This window comes from Petromyzon marinus, chromosome 18, assembly GCF_048934315.1.
Source record: "Petromyzon marinus isolate PM22_M1 ecotype Great Lakes invasive population chromosome 18, UKy_Petmar_22M1.pri1.0, whole genome shotgun sequence".
Lineage (NCBI taxonomy): Eukaryota > Metazoa > Chordata > Hyperoartia > Petromyzontiformes > Petromyzontidae > Petromyzon > Petromyzon marinus.
Window position 1 is genome coordinate 113,300 of NC_133684.1, and position 24,567 is coordinate 137,866.

At 47.1% G+C, this 24,567-nt stretch overlaps 1 protein-coding gene and 1 long non-coding RNA gene across 4 annotated transcripts in view; one reads left to right on the plus strand and one right to left on the minus strand.

Annotated features, from left to right (window-relative positions):
- Nucleotides 1-24,567, minus strand: part of LOC116943514 (ubiquitin-like protein 3) — a 187,883-nt gene that overhangs the window by 11,430 nt on the left and 151,886 nt on the right. For all 3 annotated transcript variants that reach the window (XM_032956408.2, XM_032956407.2, XM_032956409.2), the window contains exons 2-4: nucleotides 14,674-14,782; nucleotides 6,930-7,016; nucleotides 4,976-5,053 (exon numbers count right to left, since the gene is read on the minus strand). In XM_032956408.2, the coding sequence (XP_032812299.1) occupies nucleotides 4,976-5,053; nucleotides 6,930-7,016; nucleotides 14,674-14,782 (274 nt within the window). The remainder of the gene's footprint in view (nucleotides 1-4,975; nucleotides 5,054-6,929; nucleotides 7,017-14,673; nucleotides 14,783-24,567) is intronic.
- LOC142925064 (uncharacterized) lies at nucleotides 5,050-9,650 on the plus strand. The gene is made up of 2 exons (XR_012942159.1): nucleotides 5,050-6,063; nucleotides 6,131-9,650. It is a non-coding gene; the product is annotated as an uncharacterized LOC142925064 (long non-coding RNA).

Here is a 24,567-nt window from a genome sequence, read left to right on the forward strand (position 1 = left end):
ACCACCAATGGATTAAGACCTCCCACACCATGTTGGTCATGGGTTGTTTTTTTACCATTTTTCATCACGCTGGTAACGGTAAGTTATTACAAAGGGTATGGTGGGGGTTAGGCCATGAACAGTTGTGATATTGCTGCCACTGATATTAGCCGTGATCGGGAATCAAACACGGGTTGCTGGGTTTGTAGCACCGCGTGCTAACCAATCGACCACTATTCCACTCTTCCATTTTTTGTAACTATTATTTATGTGCAGCAGTGGAAACCAGAGACGATGCAGAAAGCATTTGCATGTGAAGAGCTAATGATAAAATGGTCCTGATCAGTTTGTCAGATAATGCTACTGCAGAAATGAAACAATGAGGGCAGTTACAACCATGGAAACGCTATCTTAATTTACGGATGAGAGAATTGGACCGATGATATATTGTCATGAGAACACAGAAAATGGGGACATGAAATATTAAGGATTACTAGTGGCCAGAGTAGGAGCAATCGATAACATTGCCATTTATATCCAATGACAACCTAAATGACAACTTAAGTATAAAAAAATGCAGAGGCGTTCATTACTAAGCTGCAACTACGATAGTGTAACTGGTGAAAAATATTAGTCAAGAGCGGGCCAAGTTGTACAAAAATGGATTATGATCTCCATAGACCCAACTTGACCCTGCTCAGTGCGACCCTGAGAAAGTGGAGACTTGCCAAGTCCTTGGTTGGGTAGTTAACCTCATCCTGACGTATCACACTAATCCATGTGAATTTCAAATGATTAAGTCTTACTTATTAGCAATAATGAGTGTGCTCACTGCTGGCAGAGAGTGCAGACTACCTATGTATCCATTCTTATGATTTCCAAAATAAACTTTTGACTGAACAAAGTTACTCATGCTGGGAAATTACAGTGCAACAGAAGCATCTCCCTTGTGCATAATTTATCTAGTTATTTCTTGGTGATGTTTTTTTACATGTAATATTTGGATTGCAAACAGCCATGAGAATTAGGTAATGCCAGAAGTGTGATGTCTAACGGTCTGCACGAGCGATAGTGTCATGAGGCTGCCTACGTTTCCAATGATGAGCAGCCCTATCCAACACGATAGCTTGGGGAACAGCAGCTGCCAAATAAAAAATTCCTCGCTTGTTTTGTCAAATTAAAGTATTTAAGACGAAAACAAGGAACGGAGAGCAAGTAAGCCTTCATGAAAGTGAAAAAACTACCAAGTGCTTCCCTGTATTTAAAAATCATAATAAAAGTTCACGAGAGTGCTGACCAGGGTATATTTTTCTTTCCCAGTGTCAAAAGGGCTTAAAGTTTAAAGCTTCATATCGCACTGTAATGAAAATAAATGATACGGTGGGAAAAGGTGATAAATGACTGCCGACGTGAATTGCCAAATCATGCTGGTAAAGCTTTGGAAAGGGACAAGATCCACATTCTGAACAATGAAAATAAATACTCTGGTTCTTTATAAAATTAAATAAATTAAATCACGACGCTTTGGGCGCAACACAAGCGTCCGTCATCAGGTGGGACAACCACAGCAAGAAACAACTGCTGAAGTGGGCAAGAGGGCTGCTGTGACAAGAGGCTATATAGGTAAGAGAGGGGGGAGGAGCCAGGGAGGAGAGATAGAGAGGGGGGTGTGGGGTAGGGCGAGCAAGGAGAGCAAGGCAAAATGCCGGGGGGGGGGGGGGGAAGTGAGCGGGGCTGGGAGGCTGAAGAAACTGGAGATGTGGATATGAAGGAAACACCATAAAGCAGTTAAGGTTTTACCTGGTTAATAACATCCTGCCAATGATTGCTCAATTTGTATCCATCTTCTCAGTTTAAGTTATATTTATATATCTCGTTTTATTTATTTTCTTTGAACCTATCTACGTGAATTTACCGAAAGACCCAAGGAATATGAAAACATTTTTTGGTGGAATAGAGGTTTTTGCTGATTTAGCAATTTATCCATTAATATGAATTGTTCAGCTCATAATTCTTGTACTGAATTGTGCGTGAGAATAAATGTTTTTCAATTCCTGTGCATTATATGTTTGATGCGTAAAAACTTCCGGATGGATTATTACACCGCAGGATCATGAGGGATGGTGGCACGCTTAGGGAGGCCTTCATCCAGCAGTGGATTGACAGTGGCTGATGTTGTAATGCAGTCACGAAATGTTTACAGCCATCAGTGGTTCCTCCATTCGAACAACACATCATCGAATCGCCCAAGGCAGTGAATCGTTCCAACAGCAGTTGTATATCGACCGATGGTGCGTGGTTAACATGAGGCATGGAATGATGCACCCTCTCCACGCTTGCGTGAGCTGTTATGACACAATTCCATTCACAAAGCGATGACTGGTTTTGCCATTGTGGTGCATGTAAAATCAATACTGGCTGCACAGTTTTCATAAACCATTCACATACAACATAAAATGTAAAACGGTAAAGATGCAGCCCTACATTTACTTGCTCATGCCACGTAAGTACCTCCCCGTTAGAGAGAGCTGTAGAGTGTCTTTGGCCTACTCTGTGCTAGCCAGACATCTTGAAAGGGGTGGGAGTACTCACACTCTACCGCAACACACATGCCCTGCTGATAGATTCACTGCGGTGCAGCCAGTTATACTGGACTGGTAGGTGGACAAAAGTGGACATTTTAGAAACCTACCCATTGTGTCCTGCCATGCTGGGAGATCGAACCGGTGACCTGGATTGCAAGTGCAGTGCAATGACCAATACTCCATGACGGCATTGTACCTATAAACGTCATTTTTTGTCTGTCTGTGTGTGGACGAAACTTGTGAAGGATTTGGCTCACAAACCGTGGGGTTAACGTTTTAAAAAAGTAGCTGGGTACCACGCGATAAGCCCCATGGTGAGCCAGCGCTATTACGATTTTGCATCCGTCAACTTTAAAGTAGTTTTATTTATTTCCTTACGCCGCTGAGCGCGCGCAAAAGCACACAACTACGCAAGTGCGACAAAGCCGAGACGTGTTGCCCCTATTAACGCGCACGCGTTCTGTGATGGCAAGGGGGGGGGGGGGATTCTCATTCGCGTAAAAAATCCAACAAAAAAACAACACTGAGCTACATTATTTTAAGTGTGATGTCCTCTCCCCCCACCCCAATGTGTGCAATTACTACTATAGGGTCGGTAGATACTAATATTATAGCGCTTACGTACTATTACTCCAAGGCGGGCAGGGGGATGGTGGGCGGGGGGGGTGGTTGCGGCCTAGCCCCGGCCAGCCAAGGTACCACCTCGGCCGGCTGGGCAATCTAGGCGAAGCCGTCGGCTCTGCACGGGACTAGGGCTTACCAGGCCACTGTTAGGTGAGTACTATTTTATTGGTTCTTTCGGTAAAGTCACATAGATAGAAAAATAATAATAAAAATGAAAGTTATTAAAAATAAATGTATCAATTAAATAAAAATAATACATAACTTAAAACCCACTCATGTAGACTGCTTCTTAATCGGAGAGAGTCTACTGGCAGTCTAGAATGTAGACTAGCCTGGTTATTACGTTGGGTGAGTGTACTGCCGGTATATAATGTAGACTGCAGCAATGGTTATTATGCTGGGTGAGTGTAATGCCAGCCTACAATGTGGACTGTTGCCTGCTTTTTACGCTGGTGAGCATATTGCCAGTCTATGATGTAGACTGTGGAAATGGTTGTTAAACTCAGTGAGCGTTTCATAACCATTATAGACTGCCAGTATGCTCACCGAGGTTAAGGACCAGGTTACAGTTTACATTATAGTCGATTTGTCTTGGTGTCTGTGGGAGTCGATGTGTGTGGGTGTTAGTCGACGTGTGTGTGCGAGTCGATGTCTGTATGTGTAAGTCCATGTGTGTGTATAAGTCAATGTGTGTGTAAGTCGATGTGTGTGCGTGGGTCCATGTGTGTGTGTAAGTCCATTTGTTTGTGTGTGTAAGTCCATGTGCGTGTGTGTGCAAGTTGGTGTGTGTGTTTAAGTGAAAATAAAAAAAATTGTGTGTGCGTGTAAGTTGATCTGTGTAAGTTGATGTGTGTAAGTTGATGTGTGTCGATGTGTGTGGGTCCATGTGTGTGTAAGTCGATGTGTGTGTACGTCGATGTATATGTGTGTGTTTGTGAGTCTGTGCGTTTGAGTCCATGTGTGTGTGTGTGTCTTTTTCGCCCGGGCAATGCCGGGTACTTCCCGCTAGTCCCTTATATAATGTAAAATGCAATGCATTCGTCAATTGAAATAGCGCTCGAGAAATAAACTTTTACTGTAAATACAATTTAAAAAAACATTGATAATTAAACTAATCAGTTCACAAGTACACGATTAGCTACGTGGATTATTAGAATATAAGAACTGACTGATGAAACTGTCAAATCTATAGAATAACAAACCAGTCTGTCTCTTTCTTTGTACAACGACACCTCACCACACAGACTCTGGGAGGTGTGATTTATGGTCCAAAAACAGGTGAAGACTTGCCAGTTAAGGTAAAAAGAGTGAGAAAAATACACAAAAGATTAACAAAAACAAAAATAAATTCGTCCTGGGCTGGAGGAATGGGGCTGTGACCTTTACCCCTGACGATCGCTGATGCTGTTGCTGCTTTTATTCTTCGGATGCTTGTGAATTATGCAGCAGCGCAGTGCGTAAAGAAATACAATGGAGAAATAGCATGAAGAGTGATGTGCATACGTTTATGGCTGCTCCCAGTGAATGGCGTGGTGAATGACCGCCCCCCTGAAAAGGGTTTGATGGCACAGGCAGGGTCTCTCACAGTAATTTTCATGCCAATTTTTGTTATACTGGGTGCTATTTAAATTAACCTGGTTATTATTTCCAGCTCAACGTTCGTCGTGTTGCTCCTCCTCGTAGCAACTTTCCCAATGCAGCGGCGCGGCATCTGCGATGTGACTTGCGGTCGCACCCCCCCACCCATCCTCCCCCTCTCCTCCCTTGCGCCCATCCCTCCCCATTACCTTGGGAGTTGGGCTCCGGCAGTGTTTCCCTGGCAACCAGGTGCATGACCGTCGTCTTTCCCATGGGAAGCTTAAGAGCTGGGGCAGGGTGGGGAGCGGGGTGGGAGAAGAACGGGAATGAAGAGCACGGCGATGTCAGTTGGAGCACTGTCTCAGCCCCAGTGCAAGCGACGAGAGGCACCATCAACGGGCAAGCAGTTCCTTCTCACAATGGCACCCAGTGGATCGCTTGATTCGCACAACGGCTCAAAGCCACTCAAGGAAATTCAGCGAAAATTGCTCCGGGGTTTTAAAACCAGACACCGCTCGTTTGGCCAGGATGGCAAAATTGGGCTGGGAGGGACGCGCAAGGATCTGTGTGTGTGTGTGTTTTAGTGTGGTATATAATAACTGCTGGTGGATGAGGCTCATCTGTGCCATTAAGAATGGTCGGAGAGGTGCTGTTGCAGGTGACAGGACTGTCCTGTGCTCCTACAACGTTGCCAAGCCAGTTGCTTAATCGTTGCTGGTTGCACATTAAGGCTGAGTTAACGATGGTATCTTCACATTGCATTTATGGAGCACCATCTCACCCATGCAATAAACATGGTGCTGAAGGGACAGCACTTATCTCGACTTAAAGCTTTCGTGACTGCAGGAATGAATATTCTTTGGGTCTTTCAGTAAAGTCACGTAGATAGGTTAAAAGAAAATAACAAAACTACGACGTTTCGACCACAACACGAGCAATCGTCCCGATGACGATAGCTTATGTTGTGGTTAAAAAGTTGTAGTTTTTTGTTATTTTGTTATTTTCTTTTAACCTATCTACGTGAATTTACCGAAATACCCAAAGAATAGCACTTATCTCCCCATACAGCAGTCACACCTTGTCCAGGATCATCCATCTGCTCCATTGAATAACAAACCATGGCACTTCATGGTGGAGTCACACAGCCAAAGGTAATTCTGATTACACCGGTTAGAAAAGCCCCATAATAAAAAATGCAATGACTGGTCTCGGATCCAGCCTCATTCATCCCGAGCAGTAGACAGCTTGCAGAAAGTTAAATGCACTCTACCTTTGTCATAAGAGCTCCATCTCCAAGGTCGCATAACTCCTACTGCATCCACTCCCTTTATCCCTTCCAACAATCCCTTATCCCCGATCCACAGACTCTCATTATGTACAGTGCAAATACAAAGAGTCTGAGGTTAAAGCAGGTATCCCAGGCTTCATTCGTTTTCACCAGAGGTCATGCGGTTCCTTTGGCCATTATTACGCCATTCATCGGTTTCGTTAAATTAAAGCTTCCGTGTGGCTTCACAGGATCCTCTGACAGGCTCTAAAACTGCAATGTTGGCAATGAACACCTGACTATACAAATCAATGAGTTGATGGGCCAAACACAACCCAAGCCCCAGCATTGTGCTGCATCCCAGACTCTTATGTGCAATCTTTCAAAACAATGTCAATTATGAAAAAGTATGAGATAATTTTATTTTATTATTTTATTCTCATTCTACGTGAGTTTACCGAAGAACCAAAGAGGAAAAATGTTGTTTAATGTTGGGCTATTGGCGAGTATACTCATAAATAAGCCACCCAGCTGTAACTGTTGAAATACATTTGCGCGTGTAACATTTTTCACGATTTCACAGCTTTGAGCCAGGGGTGACGTGTACATTCAATAATTGCCCGTTACATTTTACCCAGATTTGCAGCCTTTGGTAAAGTTATGCAATAATTTATTGTAATAAATTGTAAACGTTTGCCATCGAATAGTACAGCAGCCTCGAAAATATGTCACAGGAGGGATATTCAAACAAAAAGCTTTGGACCTCTTGTCATCACCAGTAGTGGCACTTAATCAGTGGTTGGAATTCCACATTCCTACGACAGAGACAGTTTAGCATGAGCGGTAATTATTGGAAATGCAACTCGTTCAGACGATACATTGCTCATCTGCATTACCTGAGAGAGTGACGGTGCCATGCAGAAACCGGCCCTGGTAGATGAGCCTCAGTATGTTGGGACTGCTCACCTGCTCCTCCTCCCAGTCTATACCACACACATAAACATATGTGGACAAATATGAAGGCCAGCACGGCACACGAGGGGGTGGGTGGCTAGCACCATCATCAGCCACTTTTGTCTCCACAGTATTGTTATTCACACACAGCACCAGGTACTAATTTAAGGCTAAGTTGACCTAGAGAAGGCCCATGACTGGTTCAGTTGATTGCTATGGATGTTTGCTGTGGCAGGCGATCTGAGTTAAATTACAGGAATTGAGACCCAATGAGGGCCCTAAATACTTCAATAATTACCTGATTATTATAAGTATTGTATTACATTTGTTGTGGAATCCACTGAAACCTATGTTTCTGGAGGACTCGGGTCGCTGGATTCGTGGCACGGTGCACTAACTACTGCACCGCAAACCCAGCGTCCTGAATTAGATGATTGGCCACAGCTTACATCAAGTGGCGAGTGAGATCTGACCTTATCCTGGGCTCCCCCTTCACCAACCCGCATGAACCAGTGTGGTGAAGTATGTTCAAACAATCATTTTATTTATTCCTATAATTGCATTATCTTTTTTGTCTTCTGTATTGTCATGAATGAAGCAATTTAAAGTCACGAACACATTATTGGGCTGTATCACTTTTTTTAAGTCCTTTACCAAAGTGGATCCTCATGAAAATTGCTGTGGACTCTTTGAGAGGCATCAGTCTTGGGATGCTTGACCAATTCATTAATGAGGATATCTGATGACGCCTCAGGAAGTTGAATTTTATTCTTTCGTATGGCTGATGTAGATGCAGAGCAACAACAACAACAATTTCACATTCAGGTGGCCAAGTCAGACAACCGCATCAGGAGCAGCGGAGTGTATCGCTGTGATGTTTCCTTCGTATTTGTGGATCGGGCATTGTGTCATATTGTACGGTCTGTTCTGGATGACCACAGTCGCATCCTCGAACTTTAAATTTTCCATTTGTGCATCAGGTATCCGCATCTGCCATGGTTTGTGCAGTTGGTGTTGAAGGTGGACCATGAACTTCGTGGAAGATCAAACCCAGAGATCTTCTGCGTTAGGTCTTTCACAAGGTGTTTGTGAGTTATTCTCAACTCCATTCAGCTCTCCAAGCTTCATCGGGGTCGAAGTCGCATTGTGGAAGGTTAAGAGCATGGGTCCAAAAGGGCTTGCATGACTTACCATGTTGAATGAATGCGAGAAACATCAGCAGGGTAAGGACTCCCACTTCCCTACCACTCAAGCGATTAAATTGTTAGGATTCAGGGTCATGTTTCCAAAGGAGATTTTTATTTGATTTTACAATTCAGTTAATGCAGCAGTCACTAATGGCTGCAGGGGTCGCACGAACCCAGCATATACAACATATGTGAATTGAAAAACAATGATTCCTACATGTGCCATCAATGTATTTCATGAGCGCTTAAGAATAAATACTAATTCATGAAAAAAATCCTCGTCACACCTCTACTACACCTACACGTAAGGTCCTTTTGTCAATCCGCTGCTGGATAAGGGCCTCCTTCCAATGCTGTAAGGGTCATGGGGAGTTTGTGACCATACTTTACCATGCCAGTCAGTGTGGGTGGGTGAAGACGACAGCATAGACGGATCAAAGTACAGTACAATATTGAATTTTGTCGCACAGCCCTCTGCTGTGAATATAGACCCACACCTCTATTAGAAAGCTGAAATAAAATGACCCTATTTATAAAACTATAAAAAATGGCATAACTAAGAATACTGAATAAGCCTAATGTGGTTTTCTTAAATGTACATCTTATATATGTTTTATTCCACTCTGTGAAAGGGGCAGGGAAATTAAACTCTGTAAGTAGGTTACAGGAAGATGACGAGAATGTGACTGAAGACGCTGGACTAAAATGAAGTCGGGAGCACGACATCAGCCACTGTGAGATTCACACAGTCGCCTCTTGCTATGGAGCAGAGCATCCTAACACACGTCAGCGTGAGCAATCGCAAGGGGCTCCTCGCTTGCTCCAAACCCAACCGTGACTTGCAGCTCGGTGTTCTCTTTGGGTGGAAGATTTCGCAACAAACTGGTGGCGGCGGTGGCATGGCTGTGATGTAACGGCGACAGCCACAGCTCCAACCGCTCACACCAATCCACACCCTGCCCTCAAACAGCATTCCTACAGCTACATTTCCAGTGAGCATGGTTGTAATATTTGATCATTTCGCCCATAGCCCCACAGCAATATTTTACTGTTTTAAAGGCATACCGAAAATTAAACGGTCCAAATTATCAGCCAGGGTAATGCATGGCCTCTACAAAATCAAAGCTGAGGAGGCTTGATCTTTTAACTCGCTATACAAATGCACAACTTAATATTCTTTAATCTTGGGTTTGTTAGAAAGGTTGTCGTGTAGCCCAGTGAATTTGAAGACGGTGAGCAAAACATCTTTCTAAAAAAATGTATTAAATTGTACTCAGCCCCAGGAGAAGGGCATGTAGTGGCGGAGAGAGGCAGGGTGAGAAGGGCTCACTGGAGTGGTCACAGATGCTCCTTTGATGGAAAACCCAAGTATCCCAAAATACAGGTTTGCCCACTGCGTGAAGATTTTGCTCACACACGCTGTTCTTTATTTCCCCAGGAAGGCATCATTTGTGAATAAAGACCCTTTCTCATGAATGTTTTGGTCAATTTAGTGTTCTGCATGTGGAAGGAAACCCAATGGGGTAACGCAAGCTCGGGACATCGCTCAGAAACCTACACTACTTTCTTCCTCCCACAAATTAAAAACACTCAATCTCTGAATAAAGAATGGGGCAAACATCGCATGCCTTCTTTGGTTCTTTCGGTAAAGTCACGTAGAATGAGAATAAAATAATAAAATAAAACGATAAAAATCTCATGATGTTTCGGCCACAACACAAGTAGCCTTCAGGTGAAGGAACAAAACTGTCGGGACGACAGAGCTTTAATGAACGCTGCTAAGATTACTCGATTAGTTGAGCCTTCTTGTCCTGGAGTTTGTTGAATGATCTTAAGGTTGTGTGGAATCCCTCCCTGTAGAGGCGGTTAAATTTCGATTTAAAGCTTTCGTGACTGCAAGGATTCATCTTCTTTGGTTCTTTCGGTAAAGCCACATGGAATGAGAATTAAATAATAAAATAAACAATAAAATTTTCACGACGTTTCGGCCACAACACAAGTAGCCTTCTTCAGGTGAAAGAACAGAACTGTCGGGACGACAGTTCTGTTCGGGACGACAGTTCTGTTCTTTCACCTGAAGAAGGATACTTGTGTTGTGGCCGAAACGTCGTGAGAATTTTTATTTTATTATTTTATTCTCATTCTACGTGACTTCACCGAAAGAACCAAAGAAGATGAATTCTGAAGAAGGCTACTTGTGTTGTGGCCAAAACGTCGTGAGAATTTTATTATTTTATTTTATTATTTTATTCTCATTCCACGTGACTTTACCGAAAGAACCAAAGAAGATTAATCCTTGCAGTCACAAAAGCTTTAAATCGAAATCGCATGCCTTGTTCCAACCACCACTGGAAAGTGAGCCGGTTGGGTTCACAAGTCAGGCAAGTGGGCTTTGTCAAGGTCTTTGTGGTACCATTACTGAGCTAAGCCAAGACTAATTGGGCCGTGTGGCTTGCTTGCTTTGCTGAGCGAGTGACTGTTGCACGCTTTTACTCAGGCCATTCTCTGAAACTTTCGTGATGTCAAGGGGTCAACGTGGAAGAGAGATGCTGGTCAATGATGTCCCTCGTCTTGGTCAACTTCAGGATTTTAGCCTGGGATCACGTAACCTAACCCCTGTATGATTAAAACCTTATTAAAATGTGTGTGTATATTATGTTTATTGTTTTATGATCGCTTCCCTTTGGCTGTGGAGGGTGGAGAAGAGGCGGATTCCACAGAGCCACGTGGCGCACTAAACATTGGGATGAGACGTGGACTAAGCTGGGGGATTCCAAGAACGACCCAGCACGGGACGAGTTCGATTTCAAATGGTCGTGGAAATGCAACGTCGGTGCATCTTTCCTCGATAAATTAAAATACTTCTGAGCTTTATGGCTGTCTGGAACATGGACACAAACTGCTCTTTTGTCAATCCACTGCTGGATGAGGGCATCTTCATGTGGGCCGTGGCAGTGTTTGACGATACTTCACCACACTGGTCAGTACAGGTTGGTGACGGCTGGGAGCATAGACAATGGGCATAGAAAAATAAATACATTGGATTTTTCTGTACTGCCCTCTTATGTGCAACACAACGTTTTTTTAGCAGCCTATAACACCTATTTTTTGCAATGACGATCGCCCATCAATGCCCTATCTTGAGCTCAATTCCTGCTGAGCTTGCAATGTTTGATGAAATCGTGTGCTTTACGGATGATTCACTCAAAAGGCATTTGAATAAACATGTACCTTTAAGATTGCATCTGCACTCTGTGCATCAGCACAAGAGCAAATGCCCCGATGAAGCACATCCATTGCACTAATGGAAATCCTGAGCGACGCTGAGAAGTGCCGTTCTAATCTAATCGAATGGCCTGTAAGAGGGCACCTAATGGTGTGCAATCACAAGAGTGTCAGATGAGTTTAAATCTGCCACTGTGATCAAGAATCCCCCTGTTCCAACGCCCAGTAAGTCAGCCCCATAAAGCATCATGGCACTCATAACCAGCGCAGACTTGGTGCAACTGTAGCTGGAAAATTACTATGGACTAATTGTGCACAAGTCTCTTAAACCACCGTGTTTATGTGAAGTGCTGAGTGGCTATTGGCCCTGTCGGCTGCGGCATGTGCAGCAATTCAGTTGCACATTAACTAGGTATCTCTGTCCTATAAACCCACACTCAATTTAGAGCCGTGCCCTACCACTGTCATCACTTATGGGACCCGTTATAAAATAAGAGCGATGCTGGTAAACTATGCAAGGCAGCTGGCTGTGTGTGTGTTGCTGCAATGCGGCTGTGGAGAACAGGCGACTTGTGTGAGCATGGTACGAAGCAGTTCGATAAATTCCCGCGGTTCGGAGTCGTCCTTCGATTCAAGAGTCGACGCGTTTTCGTGACTTGATTTTCCCCGTGGAATTTTTGTTTCGTTTCCACATCTTTTCTTTGCTTCAACAAGCATATCTTTAGCATATAATTTACAGCTAATTATCAAATGCACAATTATTTGTATGCACAGTACAGTTTTGTGAACACAGAAAGGGGAAATAATGGACGGTGGTTGGGAAAAACGAGTGCTGAACTTTGTTCTTTAATCATAAAGGTAAAGGTGCCGCCCTGCATTTTGCTTCTCAACGGCACTGATGGTGGACGGCCCTCCAATAGGGGGAGCTCTGTAGAGCCCCTCTAGAGGGTATTTGTCCTACCCATTCAAGCTGACCAGACGTCTTGGAAGAGGTGGGAATATCCACAATTTATCCCGCAATACGTGACGTGCCAATCGACTGTGCTGGACCCATCTATACTGCTGGGTCGACAGAGGCGAGGGAATTTGAGAAACTTGCATCATTGCTGAGCCGCGGTTGGCTAGGTACGGTGCGAAAGAAGCTCAACATACATATGTAGAGGAGTACCGCGAGTACCCAATGAGGGGTGAGCGCGGGAAGAGGTGCAGGCCAAGGGATGAGTGGCGGAGGGTCGAGGCATGATGGGAGCGGGGGCGTAAGACGTCCGCCAAGGGGGGAGCTGGCGGAAGTAATGGGCCCCGGGCAGGGGGGATATAAAGGGGGGACATCGGGAGAGAGAGGGTGAGAGAAAAAGGAAGAGCTGAAGGAAGATGTCCCGGGCACAGAGAAGAGAGGGTGCTATGGGCTGAGGAGGTCGGACCTCGCTCTCGGGCGGTGTGGGTTGACCTCCCGCCTGGAGAAGACGATCGGGGAGACCGAGGGGTAGCCCTGACAGGATAGTTGTAGAAGGGGTGAATGGACGGGGTGTAGCTTGTACCCGTCACAGGTGGAAGTGTGGAGTGGAGAGAGAGTGAATAGAGAGGAGAGCACAAGTGAGTAAATGGCAAGCGGCCCTGAGTAAAGATCTGGTCTCCGTTTAGTTCTGTAATACTCATCGGCATCAAGGAGAACTACACTACACATATGTCGTGACGGTATATACGCCACTAGGGGGATAGAGCGCTGAACAGGGTGAAGGAAATGCAGCGCTGAACAGGGTGAAGGAAAGGCGCGGAGATGATCGAGGGTCGAGTGTAATGACGGTATATCCGCCACTAGGGGGATAGAGCGCGCAACAGGTTAAAAGGGGAGCGTGGAGATGATCGGGGGTCGATTGAGTGAGTAACGTTCGGTGGGTCGGGTCACTTCGTCGGGTCGTGGAAATGCAATAGCCTCGTGTATAGGGGGTTACGTAGTGACAAGGACGTCTACAACAATTATAGAACCAGCTCTGAAAAGGTCCTGATTATAGGAAGTGTTAATAAACGGATTGCCTCCAACCACGTAGTGTGTCATCTTCTTGGTTCTTTCGGTAAGTCACGTAGAAGAGAAATAATAAAGTAATAAAAATAAAGCATTAAAAAAATTCCCTTCTACGTGACTTTACCGAAAGAACCAAGAAGATGAATCCCTGCAGTCACAAAAGCTTTAAATCGAAATTTAACCACGTAGTTTCTTCATTGAAGAGCACTACACATATAATGGGTAGCCCAGCAGAACACGTGGGTACAAAGGTAAGATTCACCCCCCCCCAACTCTTAGTGTTTTCCGATCCGTCGAATAATTAATTGGACTGATTTGTAACTTTTATCCTTACCCATGCATCGATAGTAAAATTTTAATGCACAATTTTATTGAGGAACTGTGGGTTGTCTTGATGTGTTCTGGAACTGTTTTTGTTTTTCTACCTTGCTAAAAATTTCATTTGGTGTTGAAAAATAGGCAGGAATATATGCACTTAGGCATTTTGTTCTTATATATATATTATTTATTTATATTTGTTAACTTTCTTAGCTTTCCTGTATTTTAATGTCGGTTTTTGTATTGTTTGCTGTTGTAACTTTATGACTGGCCACTAATGGACATCTGAAAAAGAGCTTCATAGCTCATCAGATTCTTCCAGTCTAAATAAAAATTCTGATTGAGTGATCGATTACTTAAAACATCGTATAGTCAATATCTAATAGGGGCCAATAATTCCACTGAACAACCACTCTTGATCTCTCATTACGCAGCACTGATATTATACTGGGATCAGAATCGGTGACTTCATGAACGCGATTGCTCCAATCACAGCACCGGCACGTGGCAGGACAAAGACAACGACAAAGATCCCCTGTGTAGCCTTAAACTGTTGGGGCAAGTGCTGTTAGTGAGCACCTATGAAGGCCGGCATGGCACACGGAGGGAGTGGGTGGCCAGCACTACGCCCAACCGCCTTTGTCTCCCTAGTGGCGAAATTTACATACCGCACCAGGTATTCATTTGAGGCTGCGCCGAACTAGTGGAGGCCCAGGACCGGTTCAGATAATCGTCACTGGTGGTGGCCATGAGCAGGAATTTAACCTGGGTCACTGAGTTTGTAGCACAGTGCTCTAACCGCTACCCTACCGCTCCCCACGTGGCAGGACACACAAACACATACACACACGAGGTGGCATTACAATGGGGCCGACTGTTGCACAAAGACGCAACAGAGAGCAGTGGCAGTTGAGCACGGCGTGCAGGGCTCACCGACTGGCCAATTCTCGTACACGTGCCGGGCGATATCAGCCGCCGAGTCCGAGGGAGCAAACAGGAACTCCTTGGTCCGCCCGCTCACAAGGATGAGCCGCAGGTTCATCTGCAGATACAAAGACATCCCCCGTGCAGCTTTAACAGACTGTTGGGGCAAGTGCTGTTAGCGAGTCGTGCTCATGAAGGCCGGCACGGCACAGCACACGAGGTGGTGGGTGACCGGGACCACGCTCGGCTGCCTTTGTCTCCTTTGTGGTGATGTTTACACACTGCAGCAGGTACTCATTAGAGATCGAGTCGACCTATATCAACACGGTCACCACCTGCCTGCAGGTGTCTCCACTGGATAACACATCTAAAAAGTTAAGGTGTAGCCCTGAAAGAGCCTGCTCATGCCATTGCTGGCAGCAGAGGCTCCCACTAAAGGGAGCTGTGGACAGCCCATCTAGAGGGTATTTTGGCCGATGTCGGCACGCTGGAACAGATGAGAGTACCCACATTTTACCCCACCACGTGACAAAAAATAAGAGCCTACTTTTCGAATGATGATTGTCAAGTTCGTTAATGTCCACTTCACAGCATGTGTCAGAATGTTGACATTCGCATGACAAAAACCGGAGCAGTCATATTTTAAACATTTAACAAGCACCCTGGGCTAAAACCAGAGTTGTTTTTGGTATATTATGTGAGGGCACAACGTACAGCAAAGTCCAAAAGTCCATTATGTAACTGCAAGCAGTGAGAAACACATCAATTATGCTTAAGGTCATTCCACACTGCAACTCACATATTCCGTGTCATAACAAATAGCAATGGCTTAGAAATCAACTCGAGGTTGAGCGCTGAATGCTAGAAAACAATTAAATGCACAGGAGATGCGGTGTGGATCCGAGATCGATATTTCTCAAACTCCCAGGCTCACACCTACAACCCAGCCTCGACTAAACTGACAGCCGCGTGCCGCCCACTCTGTCCGATTTATAACCGAGCAGAGGAGAATGTGCGGTAAATGGAGAGCTGGGATGCGAGGAGGCATCACAGATACAGAACCTTGAGAATATTTCAAGATGTTGGACCACCAGTGCCTATAATGTTGGACAACCAGAAGTGCTTTGTGATAAGTTTGTTGTCCTTCCCACATACCTCCGATAACCATGGCTGGATATGTATGGTGCGAAAGAAGTTCTACTTATATACCTACATACACAAGGTACGCTCAGTGTAATGTCAGCACGAAAAATAACAGGCAGCTTAACCAGCATCCCTCGCAACACTGGGTCCCTTCCTCATGAATCAGCTTGGCACACAGCTCCAGGAAAAGGTGCTGAGGAGTACTCTTTGGTTCTATTCGGTAAAGTCACGTAACAAACAACAAAAAATTCACGACGTTTTGGCCACAACACAAGTAGCCTTCATCAGGTGAAGGGACCGTGCTGTCATGAGGACAGCGTTGGAGTGAAAACAGCCAAGCCCAGGTCGCATCCTTTAAGCTGTGTGGGAGGAAGCAAAGCGCTTGACAAAGGAATTAGTATAGAAATGTGCACGATATACGTAGGAGGTGTATGGGCCATGATGGACCAGGAGCGGGTGGGGACCATAACGGACCAGCAGCAGGGGGGGGGGGGGGGGGGGGAGTAGAGTGAGTGAGTGGAGTGAGTGAGTGGAGTGAGTGAGTGGAGTGAGTGAGTGAGTGGAGTGAGTGAGTGGAGTGAGTGGAGTGAGTGAATGGAGTTAGTGGAGTGAGTGAGTGGAGTGGGTGGAGTGAGTGAGTGGAGTGAGTGAAGGGGACAAGACTGTCCAGAGGACAGCGCTGGAGTGCACACAGTCAAGCTCAGACCGCGACATCTAAGCTGTGTGAGAGGAAGCCGAGCGCCCTGACAAAGGAATTAGCATAAAAGTTAGCATTTCATTGGCGGACTTAGAATGAAGGACGATGTACTGGGGAGCATGTGCAGACAGGCGAGGGGGGAGCCCACATATTGATGGTGTGAAAAGGGAATTTAAGCAGCTGCGAAAGTTTGGGATACCACTACTTAAAAAAATATACTGTACCATTGAAAATTAGCTTAATGTTTGGTTTGATTCAGAACATCTTTCCAATGGTTGCTTAATTGATGGAACCAGGAGCAGGTGGGGACCATGACGGACCAGCAGCGAGGGGGCGGGGGGGGGGGGAAGTAGAGTGAGTGAGTGGAGTGAGTGAGTGGAGTGAGTGAGTGGAGTGAGTGAGTGGGGTGAGTGAGTGGAGTGAGTGAAGGGATCAGACTGTCCAGAGGACAGCGCTGGAGTGCACACAGTCAAGCTCAGACCGTGACATCTAAGCTGTGTGAGAGGAAGCAGAGCGCCCTGACAAAGGAATTAGCATAAAAATTAGCATTTCATAGGCGGACTTAGAATGAAGGACGATGTACTGGGGGGAAGCATGTGCAGACCGGTGAGGGGGAGAGGGGGGGGGAGCCCACATTGATGGTGTGAAAAGGGGGAATTTAAGCAGCTGCGAAGGTTTGGGATACCACTACTTAAAAAATATACTGTACCATTGAAAATTAGTTTAATGTTTGGTTTGATTCAAAACATCTTTCCAATGGTTGCTTAATTTGAAACCATCTCAGTTGAATTTGTGTCTGTGTTTGTAAATCTGTATTGCCTCGTGAACAAATCTCTGATAAAAACCCGTGGGTTTGCAAAGAACCTTGGTATCGGAGAAAATTATATCGTGATCACCCACAGTGTTGTAACAGTGATCAGCTACGGCAGAAGAATTCGTTCTGCCGTGTTTCTAATCTGATTTGTGCTCGCGGATTCGGTCAGAGACATGTCGTTTCGTCTCCCCGATATAGCAGTCACCACAGGTGCAGATCAATTTGTAAACTCCGGGGTACTGTAAGTCAGGAATGACATCCTGCTGAGGAATGTCCGCTACGTTTGGAGCCATACATCTCGAGTGTTCTTCTTTACGTGATGACTCTGTAGACCCAGCTGACCTCACGGTCGCATGGCATCTGACTTGTCAGCTGCCAGTAGCTGGGTGGGAATTCTCTCCCAGCCTACAAGTTTTTCAGTGCTTTAGAAATACCACTTCAGAATGTGTCACTGCACACGGAGTTATAAGCTCTGAATGCTGCTGCTGTTCCTGAAAACACTGGGAGCAAAAATAAAGGGCCGATTTTAGAAAATTCCTCGGCTACTACACACGGGCTGTGAAAATGTCAGCTTATTCTTTGCATCGTGTCGATTTTTTTCGCACATCATTAAACCTGGTGGTGATGATGTGATGCTGCTGAGTACTGATAGTCCCTGAGTTACGATGGTCCGACTTACGATATTTCGATCTTATGATGGCATTCGCGATAGGACAAAATAGTAAACTATTTTCCATTTCGCGCAGCAGACAAACGCAGCAGCGTACGAATCTTGGTGAGTACAGTACAATATGATACGTTACGATACGTTCAATGCATGTATGATACGTAGCTTTTGTGATTTCATTTTAGGGTTACCACGATACGATACGTTCAATGCATGTGTAGTGGAGTAGGAAGGTGCGTAGTGGAAACAGCGTGATTACATGATAACAGACAGTACGGGTTATGTTGGATCAGCCTGTAGCGAAGGCAAATACAGTACAGGTTATGTGAGGGCAATTAAGCTGGGAGAGCCAAGGACGGCTGTGATTGGTTGGTGCTGTTGCCAAGGCTGGAGGGGCATCTTGAAGTCTGGCGAGGAACAGGTGTACGGTCACGCGGAGTGCCGTTGGGACGCGGTTTAATTAATTGGGGAGTAATGAGAGCGGGGATAAATTTGGGAGTCGGCAATTGGAGCGGGGAGTTGAAGTTGGGGAGCTTGGAGTGAACAGGGGAAATTGAAGTTGGAGTCAACAGCGGGGAATTGAAGTGTGGAGAGCTTGGAGAGAGAGAGTTGGAGGGACAGAGTTTAGGGGAGACGGAGTTGGAGACGGAGCTTGAAAACAGCTTAGTGATAGCGGAGCTGAAGAAGAGAAGCAGCCAGCAGTGGAGAGAGCGTAGTGATAGCGGAGCTGAAGAAGAGAAGCAGCCAGCGGTGGAGAGAGCGTAGCGATAGCGGAGCTGAAGAAGAGAAGCAGTTAGCAGTGGAGAGAGCATAGTGACGGTGATAGCGTAGAGCAGAGACGAAGCAGTTAGCAGTGGAGACAGCATAGTGACGGTGATAGCGGAGAGCAGAGACAAAGCAGTTAGCAGTGGAGAGAGCATAGCGGCAGTGATAGCGGAGAGCGGAGACGAAGAAGTTAGCGGCGGAGTAAGCGAAGTCATTATTGTTGGTAGCTTAGCTGATTGGAGAATATAGAGCTTATTGATAACATTAAGGTAATTTATATTTTAAGTTTTTTTATTGGTTCACTATATAGTATTCATTATACATTATATTGTATACCCAGTTACTGTGAATAGCTCAGATGGGTAGACCTTGACTTCAACATAGCCATTTCTGTGACCAGTCACTAGCTAATCACTCAGTTATTTCAATGCTAAATTCGCCTAGTTATTTCAATGCTAAATTCTCCTGTTTGATTTGTACTAGGTGCCTCAGTGAATGTGTATGCTCTGACTTTAACATAGCTATTTCTGTGACCAGTTACAAGCTAATCACTCAGCTATTTCAATGCTAAATTATATGCTAATTCCTTTGTCAAGGGGTGCCTCTGGGGATGTGTATGCTTTAACTTAGCTATTTCAATGCTAAATTCTATGCTAATTCCTTTGTCAAGGGGTGCCTCTGCGGATGTGTATGCCTTAACTTTAACATAGCCATTTCTGTGACCAGTCACAAGCTAATCACTCGGCCATTTCAATGCTAAATTACATGCTAATTCCTTTGTCAAGGCGCTTTGTTTCTTCTGACACAGCTTAAAGGTCGTGATCTGAACGTGGCTTTTTTCACTCCAGCGCTGTCCTACCAGACAGTCTCGTCCCTTCACCTGATGAAGGCCGCTTGTGTTGTGGCCGAAACGTCGTGAGAATATTGTTATTTTATTTTATCAATTTATTATTTTATTCTCATTCTACGTGACTTTACCGAAAGAACCAAAGAATATTGAAGACATGCTAAGAGTTGTAAATAAAGCGGTGTTCGAAGAAAGACAAAAGTTGTCCGAGTGAAATCGAACACTACATTTGGTGTCAGAGTGACTACGAACCATGCCGAGATGTCAAAGAAGGCGGCCAAGAAGAAGAACGTGCCGGTGGACTCGTCCGACGACAGCAACGACGAGGACGTGCTGCCCGTGTCCGGCCAAGTGGCTGATACTCCTCCGGAGGGCCTGGTCGAACGAGAGTCTACAGAACGAGACGGCGGTTCGAGCGGGGCCGAGACCCTGGGACCGTCGGGTGATTGGAGAGTCCTCATGACCCAGTGGGAGGCCAGGATGGCGACATTGACGGAGGCGTTTAATCGCTTTGTGGCATCGGACCAGGTACAACCGACGGTGTCAAGTCGACCAGCAGATGTTGCCGCGGGGTCGGAGCGATTGGAGACATCCGACGACGATGAAGCGCCGCCATCGGGAACAGCACGGCAACTTCATGTGCAGCGGTTCGAGGCCAAAGTTGGGGATTGGACGGCATTTACAAGACGGTTCCAAGCGGCTTATCAATCTCTGGAGTGGACTGAGGGTGCCACGCTGCGGGCACTGCTGACGGCCCTCGATGATGATTCTTTGGCGACATTTAATGGATTCCCTGCCGCCGTCAGGTCAACGCTGGACGGGGCATTCGCGGCAATGAGAAAGGTGTACGAGCTGCGGTCGGTCGCCAAACGTAGATTCCATCAAAGGAAGCGGGAGGGCACGGAATCCCCTCTTGCGTTCCGCAGCGCGCTGTTGGCCCTCGCTCAAGTAGCATACCTGGCGATGGCCCAGGAGGCCCTGGATTCCTTGCTGCAGGAGAAGCTTTTGCAGTTGGTGAAGGAGCTACGAGTCGTCCTTTCGCTTCCTGACAGCAACAACGACGACGACATGTCGTCTCTACAGATCGCCAGGAACATCCAAGTCAACCTGGACCTCCGCGACGAGCCAGCGGTGGTGGGTGCGCAGCCGCTGCTGCTGAGCGCTGCCGCGTCCGAGAGCGTGGTGGCGGTGGGCGAGGCGCCGCCGATTGCAGCGGCGGCAGGGGTGCCACCCGCGGGCATGCTGTGTCGCCCCGCGGTGTATGGAGGTGGCACGCAGCGGACGTGCTACGAGTGTGGATGGAGAGGACATCTCGCCCACGACTGCTGGCGGCGCAGGGGCGGCCTTCCAAGGGCGCCGACCAGCTACAACCGAGGGTTCCCCCACGACCGAGGATTCCGGGTGAGTCGCGATACATTCAATACACAGCCGCTCTTTCCACATCACCCATCTGCGTCATCTCACCCATTCACATCTCATTCATATGTTGCGTACGGTCAGGACGTATGCGGCGCGTTGGTGCATCGCGTTTTGGGAGCTGCGCCGGGGTCATCGGATGTGATGGCACTTATTCAAGGGGTGATGGTCAGGGTTATTGTTGACACGGGGGCTTCTGCGACCCTTATCTCGTTACAAACTTTTCGCTCATTGCCAACTTCGCCCCAGGCCCTAGAACCGGTTGACGGACCGTGCATAGCAGCAAATGGTGGCAGCCTCGGTATTATGGGTTGTATGGTCGCGACGATTCAAATTGGGGAAGTGAGCGTTACGGGGAATGTTTTGGTTTCCACAGCCTTGGCGGTACCGTGTTTGTTGGGAACGGATTTTTTGCAAATGATGCTGCTTAAGATTTCTATACAGAAGGGGTGTTTGGAATTGCCATCGGGAAAATGTCTAAAATTTTTGGGAACGCCTTCTAAGTTCACGGTTGCGAACGCCGTGGTGCAGGCCGTGGTGAACCGCACCATTCGCGTTCCGCCTGCCACACAGATGCTTGTGCCGCTGCGCTTTAAAAAACAGTTGCCTTTCAACGAGCAACAGGAGGGTATATTTCTGACGCCCTCAAATGCTGTATCATGGATGCCCACTTTGGTAGGGGCTTTGACTATTGTACCGGCAAATTGCGACCCTTTCATACAAATTGTGAACGCGGGACACGAACCGGTCGTCATTCAGGAGGGTACCACGTTAGCGCATGCAACGGCAGCGCCGGGTCCGGAAGGGGATGCGTGTTTGGCAATGGGACAGAGTGAGATGTTGCCGGGTGATGGAGATGATCCGGACTGGTTGCGTGATTTATATATGCAAAACCCCGAACTAACGCTTGTGCAGCGGTCGCGTCTCCATGGGTTGCTCGTGGAATTCAAAGATGTGTTCAGTTCAGGTAAATATGACGTGGGTCGTACGTCATTGTTGCGGCATCACATTGACACTGGGAATGCACCCCCAATCAGATTGAATACCCATCGTGTAAGTCCGCTGGAGAAAGATTGTATTCGGCGAGCCGTTGATGAGATGTTAGAACAGGAGATCATTTCTCCTTCGTCCAGCCCGTGGGGAGCTCCTATTGTACTCGTTAAAAAGCGCGACGGGGCCATGCGATTTTGTGTTGACTACCGAGAACTAAATAAGGTTTCTGTTGCGGAAGCGTATCCGCTCCCACGTACTGATGATTCACTAGACACCCTGTCCGGCGCGAAAATGTTTTCGACCCTCGATCTGTTGTCGGGCTTTTGGCAATTGCCCCTGGATGAGGAGTCTAAACCCAAGACCGCTTTTCTGACACTACTAGGGTTGTTCCAATTCAATGTACTCCCGATGGGGCTCCACTCCGCGCCGGCCACCTTCCAACAATTAATGCTCACCGGTAAGGGTATGAAATTTCAGTGGGGAGATGTAGAACAACGATCATTTGAGGCGCTGCGGGCCGCGTTGGCAGACGCACCGCCGCTTGGATATCCTGATTTTATGAAGACCTTTATTCTTGACACAGATGCCATAGGCTCGGTTTTGTTGGAAATGGTGGATGGTGTTGAGAAAGTTGTGGCGTATGGCAGCCATGTGTTGTCTCCAGCTGAACAGAAGTATTGTGTAACGTGCAGGGAGTTGCTGGCCATCGTGCACTTTGTTGGATTGTACCGACCGTATTTGTACGGCAAAGATTATTTGATCCGCACTGATCACGCGGCACTACAGTACTCGTTGCGAATTGACCAGCCGTCGGGACAGATGGCCCGTTGGCTCGAGACCCTGCAGGAGTACTCTTTCACGATCCAGCATAGGAAGGGGACGCGTCATGTCAACGCTGACGCCTTGTCGAGATTGCCGCAACCGACTGGCTCGTGTCGGTGTGCGGAGGGCTCGCTGCGTTGCGGCCCGCCGCTGCAGGACGTTCCGGCAATGGTCGCTGCAGCAGATTAAATTCGGCCAGAAGCAATTCCCGCTGTGGGATCGGGGTTGTTGGGGTTGACGTTGGGTCAGTGGAAATGCTTAGAGGTGGATGACTCCTCCCTGACCAGGATGAGGCTTCGTGCTTCTCGCTCAAGGGATCGGAAGATCGCCCTTTTCTAAAACTCGTCGATGGTCTCCTCGTTCGCTGGGATGTTGAAGCACAAAAGTTCTGTATTGTTGTTCCGATTGTGTTGCGCGGGAAGCTCATTAGTGATACCCATGACAAATTGATGCATTTAGGGGAGAAAAAGACCGCGCTGACCTTGGGGAAAGAATTCTACTGGCCGGGGATGTATAACGATGTTCAGCGAGTTGTAAAAGCATGCCATAAATGCGCGCGGCGGGAGGCGCCGGCGCGACCCTAGCGTGTACCGTTGCAATCGATACGGGGATATGTTTTTGATAAGTGCGCCCCGGAGCACTTGCTCACTGATCAAGGCAGAAATTTTCGTCACGATTGCTTAAGGAGGTGTGATTCATTAGGGACCAAAAAGATTCGAATGTTCCCGTACCACCCGCAAACCGACGGGATGGTCGAACGCCTGCATAGGACGCTGACGTCTATGCTTTGCCACCAGGTTAATGCCTCACAGGATGATTGGGACCTGCATGTTGCGGCGACTCTGGCCGCTTATAGACTGGCCCCGCATGCCTCGACGGGGTAATCGCCGTTTTATTTGATGTATGGGCGCGAACCAGAAGCGCCGGCCTTGGTCAAATTGGGTGTGCAAAAACGGGAAGTCATCGACGGTGCCTGCTCCTATGCAGGTTGCATTGGACGGTCTGAGAGAGGCTCGGGAGGCCTCATTGGGTAACACGGCGCGACGGCAAGCCGCCAACGAACGGTTGCATGGTACGCAGCGGCCTCGAGAGCCGTGGTGTGTTGGGGACAAAGCGTGGTTGCATTGCTCCATGGTATCGGTGGGAACATCTCCAAAGTTCCATCGGCCCTGGCAGGGGCCTGTTGAGGTCGTTGAGGTTCTCCGGGACCAAAGTGTACGGATTCGATTCGGTCGTCGAATATGGTATGTTCACCCGTCGCGCCTTAAGAAATTTGTATTGCCATATGACGCGTCATCTCCCATCCCAGAGCGGCCTGTATTGGATGTGTCCGACGAGCCTGTGAGGCGGTCACATGTGTACGCGCCTCAGAAATCTGCCTACCCTGTGCCTGCAGGACCATCCCTATTGACTCAACGAGGGGGTTGTGGCAGATTTACTGGCCGGACACCGGTTGACCGGCCGCAACCTCGAGATACTGTCCGGCCCGGGCAGGGACGAGGGACGGTCCCGCCGGCAGATGGTCGTTGTTACAGGGACGGATGTGCGTCGAGGACCAGACGCAGCCCTGACTTAACGGAGGAGCGTGGCCCGCCCTTGCCCCACGGTATCCCGTATAGGGGAAACTCGCTCCCGAGGACGGATTTTTCATTGACTCTGCGTGTTGCGGTTCTTGTAAAAAGTTGTTATGTTGTGTTCATTGTTATGTCCTAGGTACTCCACTACCCAGAGGTCGAAGT